At 42.5% G+C, this 16,870-nt stretch overlaps 1 protein-coding gene across 12 annotated transcripts in view; it reads right to left on the bottom strand.

Annotated features, from left to right (window-relative positions):
- Positions 1 to 1,130: 1,130 nt before the first annotated feature.
- The window catches only part of KCNQ5 (potassium voltage-gated channel subfamily Q member 5), a 481,904-nt gene continuing 466,164 nt past the window's right edge, over positions 1,131 to 16,870 (bottom strand). For all 12 annotated transcript variants that reach the window (XM_044776992.2, XM_044776991.2, XM_044776989.2 and 9 more), the window contains 3 exons: positions 9,112 to 9,243; positions 7,282 to 7,408; positions 1,131 to 5,558 (listed from right to left, as the gene is read on the bottom strand). In XM_044776992.2, the coding sequence (XP_044632927.2) occupies positions 4,596 to 5,558; positions 7,282 to 7,408; positions 9,112 to 9,243 (1,222 nt within the window). In that variant the 3' untranslated portion in view covers positions 1,131 to 4,595. The remainder of the gene's footprint in view (positions 5,559 to 7,281; positions 7,409 to 9,111; positions 9,244 to 16,870) is intronic.

Raw genomic sequence — 16,870 nt, forward strand, 5'->3', positions numbered from 1 at the left:
CCATTCACCAGTGTTGTGGTGCTGTGATTTCCAGGATGGTGTAAGACTCTATAGTTTTCGCATAATATAGCTGATAAACTTCTGCTTTGAAATGTAGTAGAAACTTACGTAATTCGGAATTAGGTAGGCTAGAGAGTGAAGGTTGTTGTAATTAACGAAAGTTTAAATTTTTTTAAAGAAACAATTTTTACTTGCCTCAGATTCTTGAAACAGTTGAAACCAGAGTAATGAAGTGGTGGCCCCGAGGTCTGGGAACACGTCTGCCAACGGTTATGGTGGAACCACTGCTGTGAGTCTATTTTTCTTCTGAATGGTGGAGTCAGAGGCGCTGCCCGAGCAGTTTAAAGGGCTGAGAAGCTGAGGCACTTTCAAGCTGGCCGAGCAAGCGTGCCCCACACACGATTTGTTTTCACTCTCTGGAAGGTGGTAGAATGGACACAGCCCTGTTGGATCTCCCTAGAGCCACGGTGGGAGGACCCCTCACGTCATCTCGGACCACATTCCCTGCTCCCTCCTCCTGTCCCAAACAGGCCGTCAGGGCTTCACTGCTTTATGTTCCAGACTTTCACATCTGAGCCTCCTTTCAAATAATTCCACTGGAATTAATCGTGGACACAGCACAAAACTGCTAGTGGAACAGAAGGACTGTGATCTTTTTAGGGAAGAAGAAAAAGACCCCTTTTCAAGCAGAAGCCTCCTCAGGTAAGGAGAGCTGGAGAGGTGCTGAAAGTGGTTCTTCTGTGTCACCAGGGCTGCAGCATCTGGGCACTCACCTCAACCCAATTTCTTATCTCTTGCCTAGCAAACCCTTTATCACAGTTAACACAAAGCTCTCATGCACTGGTATCTGAGCTTTGAGACATCAAAATAAGAAATTTAAGATATATATAATATAATAGATATCAAAATATATATTTGATATAATATCAAATTAATTATTCTTATGATACCCTCAAAAACATTTGCAAATTTCTCCCCTTCCCAAATTACCAATGATTTCTTCAGCAACATTGCAAAAAGATAATTTTTATATTTCAGCACAAAATCTGTGCACAGTTCATTTGATTGACTGGGATCAGTGAGTTCAGACCCAACCGGTTAGTTCCAGATAAAAACAGTCACACTAGCTGTTTATAGACATATTTTTAATGTTTTACTTTAAAACAAATAATCCCAGTAAAAGAGAGCAAAGGAAATTACATTTTAATGATAGCTTGAAATGGATATGATAGTCCTGATTTATTTGTTTTCAGGAAACAAACAATTGTACTGTCATACATGACTTTTAGAATTGCCTACTTAAATGCACATAATTATATTAAATTGTTTCTCTTACAAAAACACAATCACATCATTTAAGGCAAAAAAATCAGCTTCTGGGGAGATAAGTTAACATTATGATATTTTAAAAATCTGATTGAATGAAGTGCTCCATTAATTTAATTGATCGGGTTTCATCATTTCTTATAGTTTTGCTTTGCAAATGGGCATAAGAATTAGTCACTTTGTGCCTGATTTCCTCCTTTCTATTAGACTGGTTTTACCTGCAAAATAAGGACTTTCAGAATCACAGTCAATGGGAGGTAAGAAAGGCACCTTAGAACAGGAGGTGAAGATTTAAAACTCAATAAAGTGTCCTCTTTAAACAAAACTTGCAACCTACAGATATTAATTCAGTTGAACAAAATGCAAACATTTAGATCAGACACAGCAAAATTTTTGAGTTAACCTCATATAAGGGATGTTTGCAATTAAGTCTTAGCTTGATCACTCTTACAAGTTGAAGAAGGCAGACAAACTTGGACTGAGACAGCATGTGGCTGCTCAGTGCTCCATCAAATTGTGCTTCAAGACGCCACTAGGGACTGACCAATGGGCTTTGCTAAGTGTAAACGGGAGCCCCTCTCAACCCCATAGAGAACAACACAGCGGACAGAAGCCTATAGTTTCACACAACACAACTATCATTAGCATCTAAGAATTGTTGTGCTGGAGTAAGACAGACACAAATGGTCATGGCTTCAATGTATGAAAGTTTTTCACAACATAGTTTGCCACATTTTGCTATAATTAAGACCTCAGTGATGCATTTAGGTTTTGTTTCTGAATCTTCAGTCTTCAGAATGCTGGATGAACTGTACTGTGTCTGAGGCCTAAAGAGGCCCATGGAGGGGTCCCCAGTACATTCAGAATTCTGCTGCCAGTGGGGTTTGACCCAGGACAGAGCATGTCCGAGAATCAGTGCTACCTGAAAGTCGCTGCCTCCCCCTCTGCCCTCACTCGTACCTGGAGAGAGCCTGAGAGTGCATGGCAGGTGTGTGGCTTCAGTCAGTGGAGTGGTGTGCGTGTGTGTGTGCACCTCTGCAGCCTGCTGGGGAGGGTGTGTCACAACTTCAGGTTGAGTAGAGACATGGATGGATGAAAAATTGCATTTAATAATTTACTAAAATTCTATATTTCAAAAATGAAAATAATTGCTTTAACAGCTTGATAAAATCTTCTTAACTGGAGTGTAAAATTTAGACTATCTTCTATGTGTCTCTAGCAGCCAAGAAGATTTTGAATGATACACTCCAGGGGAGTGTGCTAGAATCCAGGTGGGGTGAGAAGAGAAAGCTTTCAAAATTTCAGTGTTTATCAAAAGGAACAGGATTTTAAAAGGTTGAAAAGTACATTTTGGGTAGAGTGGACGAGTGGCCTACTTGGGGATGAAGGCTGGTTAAGTCCTGGTGGAGTTCAGAGGCAAAATGGTGGCAGGGATGGATAAGCAGTTCACGGAGAAGACAAGTAGCAGGAGAGTCAGGCATGGAGAAACTGGCGCGGCAGAGAGCTGGGAGGGCTGGTGGCTCTCAGGGCCGCCCCCTGCCTTTGGATAGCAGGTTGATATCCCTGCTCATTCGTCCTGGCTGCTGGAGAAGCCTTCTGGAGGCACCACTATGGGTCAAGGAAAAAGCTCTTCCTCTCTGAAGTCCTCCGTGGCTAGAGTTTAACCGACTTTAAGTTATCTTGCTTCTCCTTGCCTTTTGAATGTCATTCCCTGAGCAGAAGCTCTGACAGTCTGAGACAGCTGGGCTGGTTTCTAATAAGCAGTCAGCACTGCCTGCTTTCTGGTAAGTACATTTTTTATTTTGTTTCTCTTGGTATTTTTGCGGCCATGCTAAATGATTAAGTGTTTTGTTTTTGTTTTTTTTTTTCTTCTTCTCCTCAAACCCCCCAGAACATGGTTGCATATTCTAGTTGTTGATTAAGTGTTTTGATTTGCAGACCCTGCCAGTGTTGTCTGGCTTCTCACTGTAAATGTTTACACCAGGAAACTGAACCAATAATTTCAGATTTGAGGCAACACTCTGGGGAGAATAGAAAATGTTCACTACAGTATAAAAAGTAAAGGAAGTTTAGTTTTAGCCTTTCATATGCAAAAAATGAGACACAACAGCAAAAAACATTCAGGACATATTAAAAATAAATACCTTGCAAAACTTTCTGCTTATATATAAGAATAAAGGACGAATAAGAATGGGTAGCTGAATTCCCTGGCAATCTTCATTTTCTAAAAAATTGAGTTGTTTTGTTGTGGCTGATGTCTCCCTCCTGTTGCCTTCGAGGGAAGGCATTTTCCGTGACTTTGCCTGCCTGCCGGTGTTGTGTCTGGATCTTTTCTGGCCTTTCCCGTCTCAGCCTTGCTCACATGTCCCCTCCCTGGGATCCCACCTGTACCTCAGCTGCCCATGCTCCCCTGTGGTGGCAGTGCTGGCAGGCCTGCGGTGGGCCGCTGCAGAGAGGTCAGTCTGCCTGCTACCTTCTGCTGACCGGGTGGCACTGGCTCCTGCAGAAGCTGACCACTTGTGATGTTGACTCAGCCAGCACAGGATATGTTTGCATGAAGTCACACACGTCCAGTAGTCAGTCCATTTGCCCCACTGGCCCTGAACTTAATTATTTGCACATTTTCTAATTGAAGAACATTCTTGTCATAAAAAACAACATGAACATGATGTGCGAAGTTGCTCGCCACAGCGTTGTCACCAAAAGCACACAAACTGACATTCAAATTACATTAATAATAAAATGGTTAAGTAGGAATAGGTTGGCACATATATCTTGAAATAAGCAGCCATTTCTATTATTCGCAAATTCTGCTTTACTCAATACCTTTAGCAGCTGTTGACAGCCATTGTGTTTAAACACACATTATGGCTAATTTTGAAAACGTATTTTGTATTTAACGACACAGCAGAAATGCCTGGAATTTGAAGGTGTTTACTCCCATAATTTCAAAATACATAGTCAAATCTTCTAAAGTACCTGATCGCGACATTTTCGTACACTCCGTAGCATTAGCAGTGTCTGGTTTTCAGGATTTTTAACTCGAGGTACATTACTAAATGAGTAGGTTAACGTTGATGTACCTTGGAATTTCAGCCGTCCCTAAACATGCATTTTCATGCAATTGAAAGATAACAGGCTTATAAACTAACTTTCATGTTCTTCCCAATTCTTGCAATTTCAACTTTTTAGAAGGGCTTTCAAAATAGTTCATGCAATGATATGTAATGGCTAAAGGAACTGCAATGCCTAGAAACAAAGCGAGGAACTTATTTCAGTTTGACAGGAGGCAGGCTGAGGGCATCTGTACTTTCTCGTGCCTTACAAAGGCTCTGAGATGATCGTGACCTTCCAGTCCTTAGAGAGTCTGAGGCAAAAGCAGCTTCCCGGGCAGGCTGGGGCACAGCATCAAAAGCGTCTGTCTCCATCTCCTCGGGACCCAGCTCTTCATCAGTTATAAACAGCTTGGATTCCCTCCATTTGGGATAAAAATCTTGGCTGCCTCTGGAGCCACTTGACTCACTCCCTGAAAGCTGTATATTCAGTTCCTCTGTGGACCTGATCAGGTTTTGCACAGACAAAGATTTGCCCAAGTCCTTGGGCACCATGGGGTGGACAGACAACAAAGTTTCCCCTCCCATGTCAAAGCTTTTCCTCAGAGAACGGTCCTTGGTCAGATTTGACTGTGCAACCTGAATATTTTCCTTGGAGACAGCGAGGCAGGTGGTGACATCAGAAATGCTTTGCTGTAAGCCTGCGGGGTGTGTGTGCAGGGCCTCTGGCCTGGGCAGATGCTTGATGGCTGGGAGAGGAGGTGGGATCTGCAGAGTTGTTGGGGCTGCTGGCTTGGGTGCCACATTTATTTGGCTTGAAATGTTGCTGGCGGCTGCCACTGTGGAGCCATCGCTCTGACTCATTGGCACCTGTGTTGTTTGACTGTGCATAGTAGGGCTAAGCGCGTAGAAAGTCTGAGCACTGAACTCGTTTGGGGTGAGAATGAACTGCAGCCCGCGGGGGATGTTAGCACTGGCTGATCTGGATAAGCAGCCACTGTTTTGTGCGGAACTGGACAGCTCTTTGCTGTCCACAGGGCTTTGATAGTCAGACGTCTGTTCACATTCAAAAGGTGGGATCTGGAACGAGGCCAAGGTGAGGGCTGACGCAGAGCCTTTCCGGAGGACCTGTTGATATATGTCTAGCAGGCAGTCCAGCTTGGACTCAATGGACTGCACCTGAAAATGGGGAAAATGGTTACATATGAGCACGGCCTTCAATTCTAGAATCAAAAGATGAGGTCAGGGTGTGTTAATACAGTTAAATACTGAGCATAGAGTCTGACGGGGTCCTGACCCTTAGCACTGTCCTAGAAGGCCCCGCCTAAGGGGTGGGGCCAAGGGAGGACTGAAGGGGAGAGGGGTGCTTTGGCTTTGACATGGGTGCCCCACCCTCAAATTCTTCAAAATAGACACTGATGTTCTCCAAAACCATATCAGAACTGTACCAATGCAGCTTCAAGACTGCCCAGCCCCTCCAGGTGCCTTTCCTAAGCCTCTTCTGTGAAGACATTCCAGGACTCTACTGCGCTCTAGTAAGGAACTCAGCCTCTGAGGAAACCAAGATCTTAAATATCAGTCTAGGTGATTCTGAGTTTAAAAATAAAGGTACAAAACGTTTCAGAATTAATACTTGGAATATTTATGATTGGATCGATGAGAATTTGATCTCTGGAAAATTGTCTTTCTATGAGAAGATATAGCCTCAGGGTTAACAAACATTCAATCTGTCATCATAGCTATAATGAGATTTTTTTTTCTTTTTTAAAGAGTGAAAAGAAAGGAAATGAAAATAACCAAAACGTGAATGAAAAACAAATCTTTGTTATTTTACTGTTGAAAATCTATATTTGCTTCCAGTTCAAGTACTAATTAAAGAGATGAAATTTTCTATTCCTCATATGGAAATCCAAGTGTTTTAGAGAACACTGTCTACATACAAAGAAAATTTAATTTCATTCACCCTTTCTTGATTTTATTCCTTTTTAAATATATTGGTCACTAAAATATATCTGCGATATTGTGATTTATAATAAGAAATATATATTTGGTCTTTGTCCACTGTTCCTGGCTCACAGCTCCAGAAACTTTTGTAGTTTCCTAAGTGATAAAAGCTTGAAGGCATCTCTTATGTTAATAAGGTGATTATTGGGGTGCAACTAAGGATAGGCTGGTTGCCCAGAGAGACAATCATGTGACTAGAAGGTTGCAACTTTCGACCCCACCCCATACCTCCTAGGAGGGGAGAGGGGGCTGGAGGTTGAGTCAATCACCAGTGGTCAATGATTTAATCAATTGTGTCCATGTAATAAAGCCTCCACAAAAAAGCAAAGGAATGAGGTTCCAAGAGTTTCTGGGTTGGCGAACACAAGGAAATTTGGGGAGAGTGGTGTGCCTGGAGAGGGCATGGAAGCTTCCTGCCTTTTCCCCACACCTTGCCCTGTGCATCTCCTCCATCTGGCTGTTCCTGAGTCATTTCCTTTCATAAGAAACCAGTAGTCTATTGAGTAAACACCTTTCCTGAGTTCTGAGCCACTCCAGCAAATTAATTGAACCCAAGGAGGGGGTCGTGGGAACCTCAGATCTGTAGGTGGTAGATCACAAGCACAGGTGGCAACCTGGGCTTCGAATGGCGTTTGTAATGGTCCCAGCGGGACTGTAGTGTAGGACTGAACCTTTAACTTAGGGGATCTGACACTATCTCTGGGTAGATAGTCTCAGAATTGAGTTGAATTGTAAGACACCCAGCTGATGTCAAGGAATTGTTTGTTGATTGTGTGGGACACCCCCCGACATATACACACATGTTGTAAATTGGGGCTCAGAACACCTTTTAACATCCAATTGATTAAAAAAGAAATTCTGGCTAAAATGTCAACTAGTATAGTTAGCTGAGTCGTACCTGTTTTTCAACCTTGACCACCCGGCCTAGCATACTGAGGTCATCTGTGGGCTCGTGTTCTGCTGGCATTTTCTCTCGGCTCTTCTTATCTGACGTGATCTGCCCTTTTCCAAGAATTTGATCAACACTATCAGACAAAGAGGAGATCTGATTAGGAGCGCTGAGGTTGGAGATTGCCCTACGCCAGGATGAAGTGTTTTGAAAAGAAAAATTAAATACAATTATATTTAGTTTATAAGATAATATAAAAATGAACTTATTCCAGTTGATGCACTCATTTTCTTAACATAAAAATTACATATAAGATTAATTTTCTCATTTCTGGTTCTTGATGAAATCACTTATGGGAGATCTTCTGGAGGCAAAATTGTCCTAAACTACAAAGTAATTTGTGTTTCCATATCTGACTAGGCATTTTCTGAATTCACTACTTAAAATACAACAAAATCCTGATTATGATTATTTCATGTTAATAGTACAGATTATTCAATGAGCATTTATTGTACATCTGATATGTAAGATATAAGCAGATAAGAGTGTCTCTGTCCTTTGGAATTCTAGTCAGAGAACATCCACTACATGAGCCAGAAACTCAAGATTAGTTCTGTAAATTCTGTAGAAGTTCAACTTTATAAAAACCTTGGGAGCCATAGACAGTTCTATTAAAGGACTTAGAAGACCCCAGCCACCTATGCAGAGATTGTAACATGACCACAGGAAGAGTTAAAACAATTTCCAATTGATCAGCCTAAATGGGAATTACTTTCTTCTGTTTTGTGTGTTTCGGAACTGCATTATCAGGACTATTGACTCAGCCTTCCAGTTTACTTTGTCTGCATGGAAATACAAGCATGACTACCTTCTGCCATGATGTCTAATCTATTAAACTGCAAGCTCTATAAGGACTGGGTCATGATTTTATTAATTTCTGGATGTCCACAGTGTGTGGCACACATTGCAGGCTCAATAGTTATCTGCTGAATGAATGAACAAATGGTGATTTCTATAATTGATCAATGGATGCTTTACTAAGGGCCTCGTATAGGCCTCACACTGGGCTCAGTGTGCTGTGGGCATGCAAACAAATGTTTAAGACCCAGTCTTTATGTTTTAAGAACTGTTCAATCACAAATGCTGGTAATTTGTGCCTGATAGTAAAGCAAATCTCTTAAAAACTGAATTGATTAATATTTTGGCTTTAAGATAAAACAATCAAACACATGAAATGACATACTGAACTCATTTCTTTTAGTCATTCAATCGGATGCTCACTGGAAGGACAGTGTGTGCCTGGAGTGCACATGAGTGGAGGGACAGACCTAGTCTCAGTGTAGAGCCAGGAGGACAGGCGACAACACAAGAGCCCCCGGCTTTTGCGTCTGGACTGGCACAGCTTGCCAAGGCTCTGAATGCTGCTGGAGGTCGGGGAGGGAGAGGTCTGCCTTTGTGGGCCAGACAGGTGAAGTGTAATGAGAGAGGAAGACTAGCTTATTCCTGAAGGATGTTGGGATTTACATGATAACAGAAGAGCAGCAGCAGCAGCCTTTACTGAGCTTACAGGCACGAACTCACTCAGTGCTCATGATTGTGAGGGAAGCACTAACGTTATTCCCGTTTTTACAGATGAGGAAACTGAGACCCTCAAGAGTCGGAGGCTTTTAATGCCTGATTTACAGACTTAAATAAAATCTATGTTAAAAGCAAGTCCAATTCTCCACTAAAAATGAATTAGAAATACGAAATTGAAGAGTTTTCTCTACTACAGAAAAGTTCTTCCCAGATAGTCTTTATGCCTCGTCCTTTACAGCACAGAACTCTTTCATTGCTTACCGTGTTTGAAGGCTTTTAATTCTGCACAGCATGTCGAGGTGGCCAGCAGAATACTGTTCAATGACATCTTTTACATCATATGGACGTAATGTTTCCTTAAACTTCCGTTTTGCAACATGAAATTTCATAATTCTGTAAGAAAAACATTAATCTTTATGACTTTGCTAAAAGAAGTTATTCAAATAGCTTACTATTAAATATAAGAAACTCTGAGAGAGAAAGTTACACATCAAATTATCTCAGGCTCTTATGGAAACGCAGCCTAAAGCCTGAGGTTACAGGGGGCAATGTAAGAACACCTCATGTAAGACACACCTTGAGAGCAGAAAACACACCAGAGAAAGAGACTAAATACTAAATGTTGCACCTTTTTAATGTCCGTTGAAACCCTGAGTTAAAATTAAAGTCAAAATGCAATTCTATCTTTTCCATGTAACCCCAAAAAGCAAAGACATAATACCTAGTAATTCCATCCCTTAAAAAATATAAAAGTTGTTAAAATGGTCTTTTGTGTAACTACATGCATGTTTGAGATGCAGATGTGTCTGCAAAACTCTTATTCTCTCTAGAGAAGTGTACATTTATGTAGAAATTTATGAAAATTTTGCTTCAATAACTATTTCTGCAGAATGCATCTCAGTTAGCTAGCCACGTTTCTTTTGTCTCAAATAGAACACATTCGTCAACTGAGCTGGATATTTAAGCTTGTCGGAAGCAGAGATCTCTTGTCACAGTGTCTCCTTCAACATGGATCCCACGTTTTCCAAACAGTATTTCGTGAACAAATCCCATGATGCCATAAATAGCTAAGCTGCCTAAGACAACCAGTTACTGAAATCACTTGATATAATTTCTGGAGAAAACAAAGAAGAATAACATTTCAGTGAGGCTGTGTAGCCTCATGCAGGTACGTGTTAAAGCTGTCGGTGTTTCCTCACTATTAAATGGTTCACAGACGCTCATTATCACTCATGGGTCCCAGGCTGGGAATCAGCTCTATGAACCAAATTTTATTGTATTTGTTGGAAAGTGGGAGAATTAGGAACAAATGTAGAGTTTAAAAAGAAAATACTCATAACCTATCCTAAGTGATAGCTGATTGCAAGCAATCCAAATTTGTTTATTGGTTAAAAAGCCCCAAACTCTGCCTTGTAATTGTATTATTAACTTCAAATTAATTGTATCCTAACTATTCCTTAATCATTTATCATAATATTCTTACTCTCTCTCTCTACTACATTATCTCTACCAATCTATTCTTTATTCAGGATAGATTTTTTTTGTGTGTTTTTTTGTTTGCAAGGACATTTAAGCTAAGTTATTCCATAGAAAGTAAAGGAAATCTGTATTTTCATTTAACCTCTTAGTATCTGGCTTTGGTTCCAAATTCATTTACTAGCATCTAGGTTAGATTGGGGCTCAATCTCCTATATTGAAGAACTGAGAAAAAATAACAAAATAAGTATTCTGTGAAATTTCTGGGCCTGAGTGATTACTTCTGAAATATGTCTCTCCCCACACGAGGCTGTTGGCCATGAGTCGGCCGCAATGGGCTCCTTCTATTCAACAGTCCACCACTTCCACCTCGGCTACTGCTGTCCCTCCTCCACCCTGTGAGCTCAGAGCTCAGCAGGTTCCCGATCCACAGGAGAAAGAAGCATCTCTTGAATAGGAGGAGCAAGGGCAGAAAGAGAAAAAGAAGAGCTCCTCTAATTGGTTGGTATGGAGAACACAACCAGAAGAACACCTCGCCCTCCTTGCTTATCTTCAGAGCAGCCAGGGGCGCCTGGGTGGGCAGGAAGGAAAACCATCTTTATACATCCCAGGGTGGTGTTTTGGTTGTCACCATTTGTGTTTTCAATATTACTACCACTCGTGTGAACAACTTTATATTCTTATCTTCAGCATTTAATAAGATGTTCTTATCTCCCTTTTATATTTAGGGAAACTGAGGTTCCAAGAATTTATGTGATTTGCCCCAAAACAGGCAACCAGTATGAAGTAAAGCCACAATCTCACCCAGATCTGTCTAGTTCTCAGCCCACATCACCTCCTGGTTTCCCACGGCAGTTCACCGATGGTGAACTTTCCCGTGGTGCTGGGAGCCAGCCCACAGGCAGAGTACAAGCTTGGGCACAAGTCGGTGGGTTCCAAATGGCTGAAGCCCAGGTGTCTGTGGCTGGGGCAGGTCAGCCCAGAAGTCGACCCACGTGCTCCAAACTGAGCAGCCTGTTTTGCACTAATGGAGACCTGCCCTCGTTCCTTTGTAAAGTTGCGTGAGTTCTCTACAGTAACCTGTTTCAAAGCTGCAAATTGCTTTTCTATTTTCCTTTCACAAATATTTTAAAAGAAGGAACAATTTGAAGACATTTGCTAGGCAATATTACGCTCTAGCCCTCAGTCATATTTTATGCAGTCTTTAAATAACTCCATTTTTATTTACACCATTTACTATATAAGCTGGCCAAATTAAAAGGAAATCCATGTTTTATAATTTGACCAATCGATATTAAACAGGACACTGGGCATCTTTTGTTTATTTCAGTGTGGCCATATGATGATAGGTATGCAAATTAGAATAGATATTAAACTTCTTAACAGGCTTACCACTTATTTTACACGTCATATTGCTCCTTATGCGGTATTGCTTTCCCTCCAGTGCTTTACTTACAAATTTTCCCACTTTCTTGTGAAACAGTGAAAGTTGAATTAATAAATAACATTTCAATTATTTGGAAAAGAGGAGTATATGCAGTGATGGGCTGGAGCAGATTTGTACTGACTTCAAAGAGCTGACGTTACATATTTGGAATTTTGCATGTTAAACACAGCCATTATAAAAAATTATATAAACTTAAAATAAATTAAATCATATTAAAAACACAGGTAATACATACTCAAAACTCATCACTTCCTAATTATTTCACTACATGTTACACTCTGTGTTCTTGAGTTACACACACTATTGTATCCAGTGGAAATACTATCTAACACTGTAATATTGTACATTGCTCAGTGATGTCACGCTGATAGCTTGAAATCAGCGACAGGAGTATTTACACCATGGAAATTGACCAACGCCACAAAGCAAGGCTTTCCTCTCCAGGAGAGCTGTTTGCTAAGCGTTTATCAGTGTATTACCAAGTGTATAAAGCCAGGTTACCTGTTAAGGATTATGTATCCTAAGATGGAGATCAAATAGATTTTCTTATCTGGTCTTGTTGTGGGTTGAAAACAAAAACATTGAAGACATCTGATGTGAGATATAGAAATTCTACATCAAGTAATATGTTTTATAAATGTGGAGGAAATGTTTAAAAGCAGAAGTATTTTTGACATCAATAATTTACATAAAAGATGATGACAGTCACTTTGCTTTTGCTAAGGGCAGACCAAACACGTACCAATGGCTCTCAAATCTGCCCCCTCCTTTCCATCCGCACCACTGCAGCCTTAGAAAGAATACACCGTTCAAAATGCAAATGAGACCATATTACCACCCCTGGAAAAGCCATCATTGTCCTTCCATGGCCTATCGGTAAACATCAAATTCCTTAGCACATCCTATAAGGCTGTTTATGGACTGACCTCTACCTACTTCTCTCACCTCATCCCTTGCCACTTCCTCCTTGGAACTTGAGGTTCCAACAACAATAAAATATTTGCAGGTCCACAAAAACATCATTCAATCAATTATATACTTAAATTATTTGCACATGCCATTTCCTCTTCCTGAAATCTTACTGTATCTTTAAGACTCAGCTCTTTTACGAGTCTTTTATAAGTCACTTCTTTTATTGAAATTTCTGTGATTCTTCCAAAGCATTTAATCACTTATCTATTATCCTCTATTTTAGTATCTAACACACCACATTATAATTATTTCCTTATGTATCAGCCTCCTCCACCAGACTGGATGAGGTCCTTGAATGCAGAGTCGTGTCTTCTCCCCTTGAAAATCCAAGACTTGGTGCAGAATGTAATGAACACGAGAGGTTTGTTTGTCTAGAAGCTCCACCAGGGAGACTGGGTGGAGACGGAGGAGGCATGCGGTGGAGACAGCCTGGCCTTCTCTCCCCAGATGCACATCTCTGTTCATTCCTCAGCGCAGCCGGCACCCAGCCCCTCTGGGTTTTCTCATCACAAAGTGCTCATTTCTCAGGGTTCTGTCTTTGCACTCTACCTGAAGTGCTAGCTGTTCCAGATTCAGGTTAAGCATTGACTAGGAAATCTTTCCTGACCCCCACGGAGGTAGATGGTCTTGCTCTGTGCTCTCAGATGCACTTCGAGTAGCCAAACCTGCGGCCTCGTGTCTCACTCACTGGAATTCATTGACGTCAGAGACTGTGCTTTTTACTCTGCCTCTCGTGCAACCTACGGCAAGTACTAGAGGTTCAGTCAACGCTTGCAGAAGAAGTGAATGAGGACTAGCTAGTCCAGCTGCTCAAAGCTGTGTATGCTGTTCTGGGAGAAGGCAGACACTGGCGCAGGTCTTCTAGAAAGAAAGCCTTGGGACAGATCTGAGTTCTTCAGGCGCATTTCAGGGAAAGCATAAGCTTTGACTCTCTTCCACGAATACAAAAACTTTCTAAAGTAAAATAAATGTTCATTCATTAACAGTCAAGACCCTGCCTGGCTCACAAAAGAATCATTTAAGTAGAACTGCTTCTGAAAATATAATATTCTTTTTCCTTAGATTATTAACGTCATTAGGATCTCACAAAACAAGTAAATCACAAATGAAAAGACATCATTATGAGGAAGTTAGGAGAAAGGCTGGGAGACTGTAAGTCAGGGAATAAATCACACGATAACCCAGAAAGTACCAAATGCAGTGAGAGAGCTAACGGCAAAAGGGACTCGTCCAGGGCGAGGGGGCAGCTTGTTGGGACAGTAATTATGTCGGCCGGATGAACATTATAGTATCAGAGGACCATCAAGAAAACAAGGTAGAAACATGGGCTTAAAGACAAAAGAGTAAAACCTTAGTTTACTGTCCCTGAGAGACTGGCAGAAGACATGTGTGCCAGGTGCACCCTGGGGGAGCGGTGTGAGGCGCGCTCCCCGGGCCCCGCCCCTCAGCTGTGTGATGACCCTTTTCGGGTGAAGACCCTTGGGCATCAGGGTCAGGTGGTTCGACATGTTGAAGTCATTGAGTGACCTCGGCCTCCCTCCCTCCACCAGCCCCTCTCACTTCTCCAGAGACTGGACATGATTGTCATGGTTGAAATCAGAAGGCAGAGAGACCAAGCTAAGCCCAGGAAGGCGCCTGCGGGTGGTTAGTCTGTCACCCCGCCCCCCGCAGCGTCCCTCGGTTCTCCCGTCCACTGGGATGACTAAAACCGCTTGTCTCCACACTGCAACAAACCTGACTTGGGCGCCCAGTGTCCATCTGTGGACACAGAGCTGGGTCATGGGGACGTGAAGACGAGCAGGACACAGATTTACACAAGTAAATCCGAGACCACGTTAGTCTATTCAACCTGTCTCCATCTCGATCTCCTTAAAGAGGATCCTGTGCTCAGGATGCACACTGTCTTTCAACCTGCCACCTTCATTCTCAGAGGGTGCCCTGCAGGAATCAGTCCATGGTTAATGTGGGTCCCCCAGCCCCAATAATTGTCATGTTTTCCTTTTTATCACAGATTCTAGGGGCTCTCTGCTTTCTCTACCACAGCTGTAGGACATACACCTCAGTCTCAGTGTAGTCGCCAGTGTTGTTTTAAATGCTTGTATCGTCAGCAAACAGCTACACAATCAGCTTTGGAGAATAATTCTAGACCTCAGGAAAGATACAAGGGTGCTGATAATTGACGAAAGTGTCCAAAAATAGCTTTCAGACTATGACTTTAAAAGGTCTTTCAATTTTTCAATTTTTCCCCCAAGACCATGGCATTTTAGATACAAAGATTTTTAACTACAAGATGATGGGGAGCTGGGGGTTAGAGAGCGCTGGGTTGGCAGGTGGAAGGGTGAGATGATTTCACACTGTGGCTCTTGAGTGGGCTAGCCTGAATGTGACGAATTTCGACTCCAAATGCAGCTGGACGTACACGCAGAGGGACTTGAAGTCTGGACAAGGGGCATGCAGTCTTTTCTGTAAAGGGCCAGATAGTAAACATTTAATGCTTTAGAGGTCATGTGGTCTCTGGTGAAACCACTGAGCTCTACCACTGTAGCATGAAAGCAAAATAGCAATACGTAAACAAATGAGTGTAGCAATGTCCCAATAAAATTTCATGTATAAAGCAAGCATCAGGCTGGATTTTGGCCCTGGTTGTGGTTTGCCCACCCCTGATCTAGACAAGAAGAGTGATGAAGAAAGCCTTCAGGCCAGGAATAAGCTAAATCCTGTGTACTGGCCTGAGGAAAAGAAGCAGAAGATCTCAGGGGCCTCTTGCATGCTTATAAAGGAAACTTAATGTGATCTATGTATGGCCTGGTACAAGGAGTGTTTGAGTAAATAGCTCTAGAATAAAATTAGGACCTTTAAAACACATTTAATGACAATAACGCAGGTGGTACTTTACAGCATAACTCTGTGAGAAGGGTGCTACTGTTTTGCAGATAAGGAAATTGAGGTACAGAGAGGTTAAGTAACTTGCCTCAACAGCTAATAAGCCTGGAACGGGAATTTGAACCCAGTCTGGCTCCTGTTTCAGGTTCTTAGTCACAAAGTTCTACTATTCTCTTAATACTAAGTCTTAATATTTTAACACAAAACAATAACAGCAAACAACATCCTTTGGTGTGATAGGCTCTTTCACATACACATGCCTGGGGGCCAGAGGAAGAGTAGGTTGCACAAGCTGAGAGGCTGTGTGGAACCACTAGAGGGGGAAAAGGCTCATCAAGAACCTGCACTGGCACCTGCTTCTGAAGCTGAAGGAAATCTCACGATTTCCAAGCAGAAGAAACAAGGAAGCACGTAAACTCTGGGTGCAGTGTGTCCACACACACATGCACTTGTCAGGACGTGTCGGTGCCTTTGCTCTGCCGCGTGAGTTGTACAACCTTGCAGAGGTCTTGTTGCCATCCTCCACACCAGGGTGAAACACTGCATGTGATGACGCATGGACAAGAGCCACAGGAGACAGAGGGCAGGGAGGGCTCCGCTACAGGGACTGATGGGCTGGCCGCCGCCGAGCCATGCGCAGGGGGCGCTGCAGAGGCAGCTGATTGCTGTGGAGTCAGCAGCTCTTGCCAGGCTTGGCTGCTCCTTGGGATCAGCTGGGGAACTGATACCGGGGTCCCACCTCCAGAAATGCCGTTTCACTTAACCGAGGGTGTGGTCCAGAGATTTTGTAAAACCCTTCGGGTGATTCTCAAGCACAGCTCACGTTGGGAATACTGAAATGAAGCTGGGATTGGGGTGCTGGTGTGGCAGAATGGTCTCCACACCCCCTGCCCCTCCAAAAAGAAGTGATGGTGGTCTTCTAAGTCCCCCAAATCATAGCCATGAGACCTCCAGTCAAAACCCAGTGCTTCCTGCCTGCTTCCCTGGATGAGGCCTGAAGTTTCACGCAAGAAACAGTTAAAAGTTGCACTGGTTTTACAAAGCGCCAGATGACTGATTCATTCATTCTTTCAGGAAATATTCCTTGAGCACCTACTATGGTGCTAGACTGCTAGGCGTTGAGGAGCAAAGACTTCTAAATGGGGCTGGCAGAGCTGAAGAAGCTCCCGGGGATCACTCGGTCTCCTGTCTCGTCCTCTCTACAGTCCTGGTGGAAGGCAACAGTTGCTCTGCCAGGAGCTC

The sequence above is a fragment of the Equus asinus genome, chromosome 8 (assembly GCF_041296235.1).
Source record: "Equus asinus isolate D_3611 breed Donkey chromosome 8, EquAss-T2T_v2, whole genome shotgun sequence".
NCBI classification, from domain to species: Eukaryota; Metazoa; Chordata; class Mammalia; order Perissodactyla; family Equidae; genus Equus; species Equus asinus.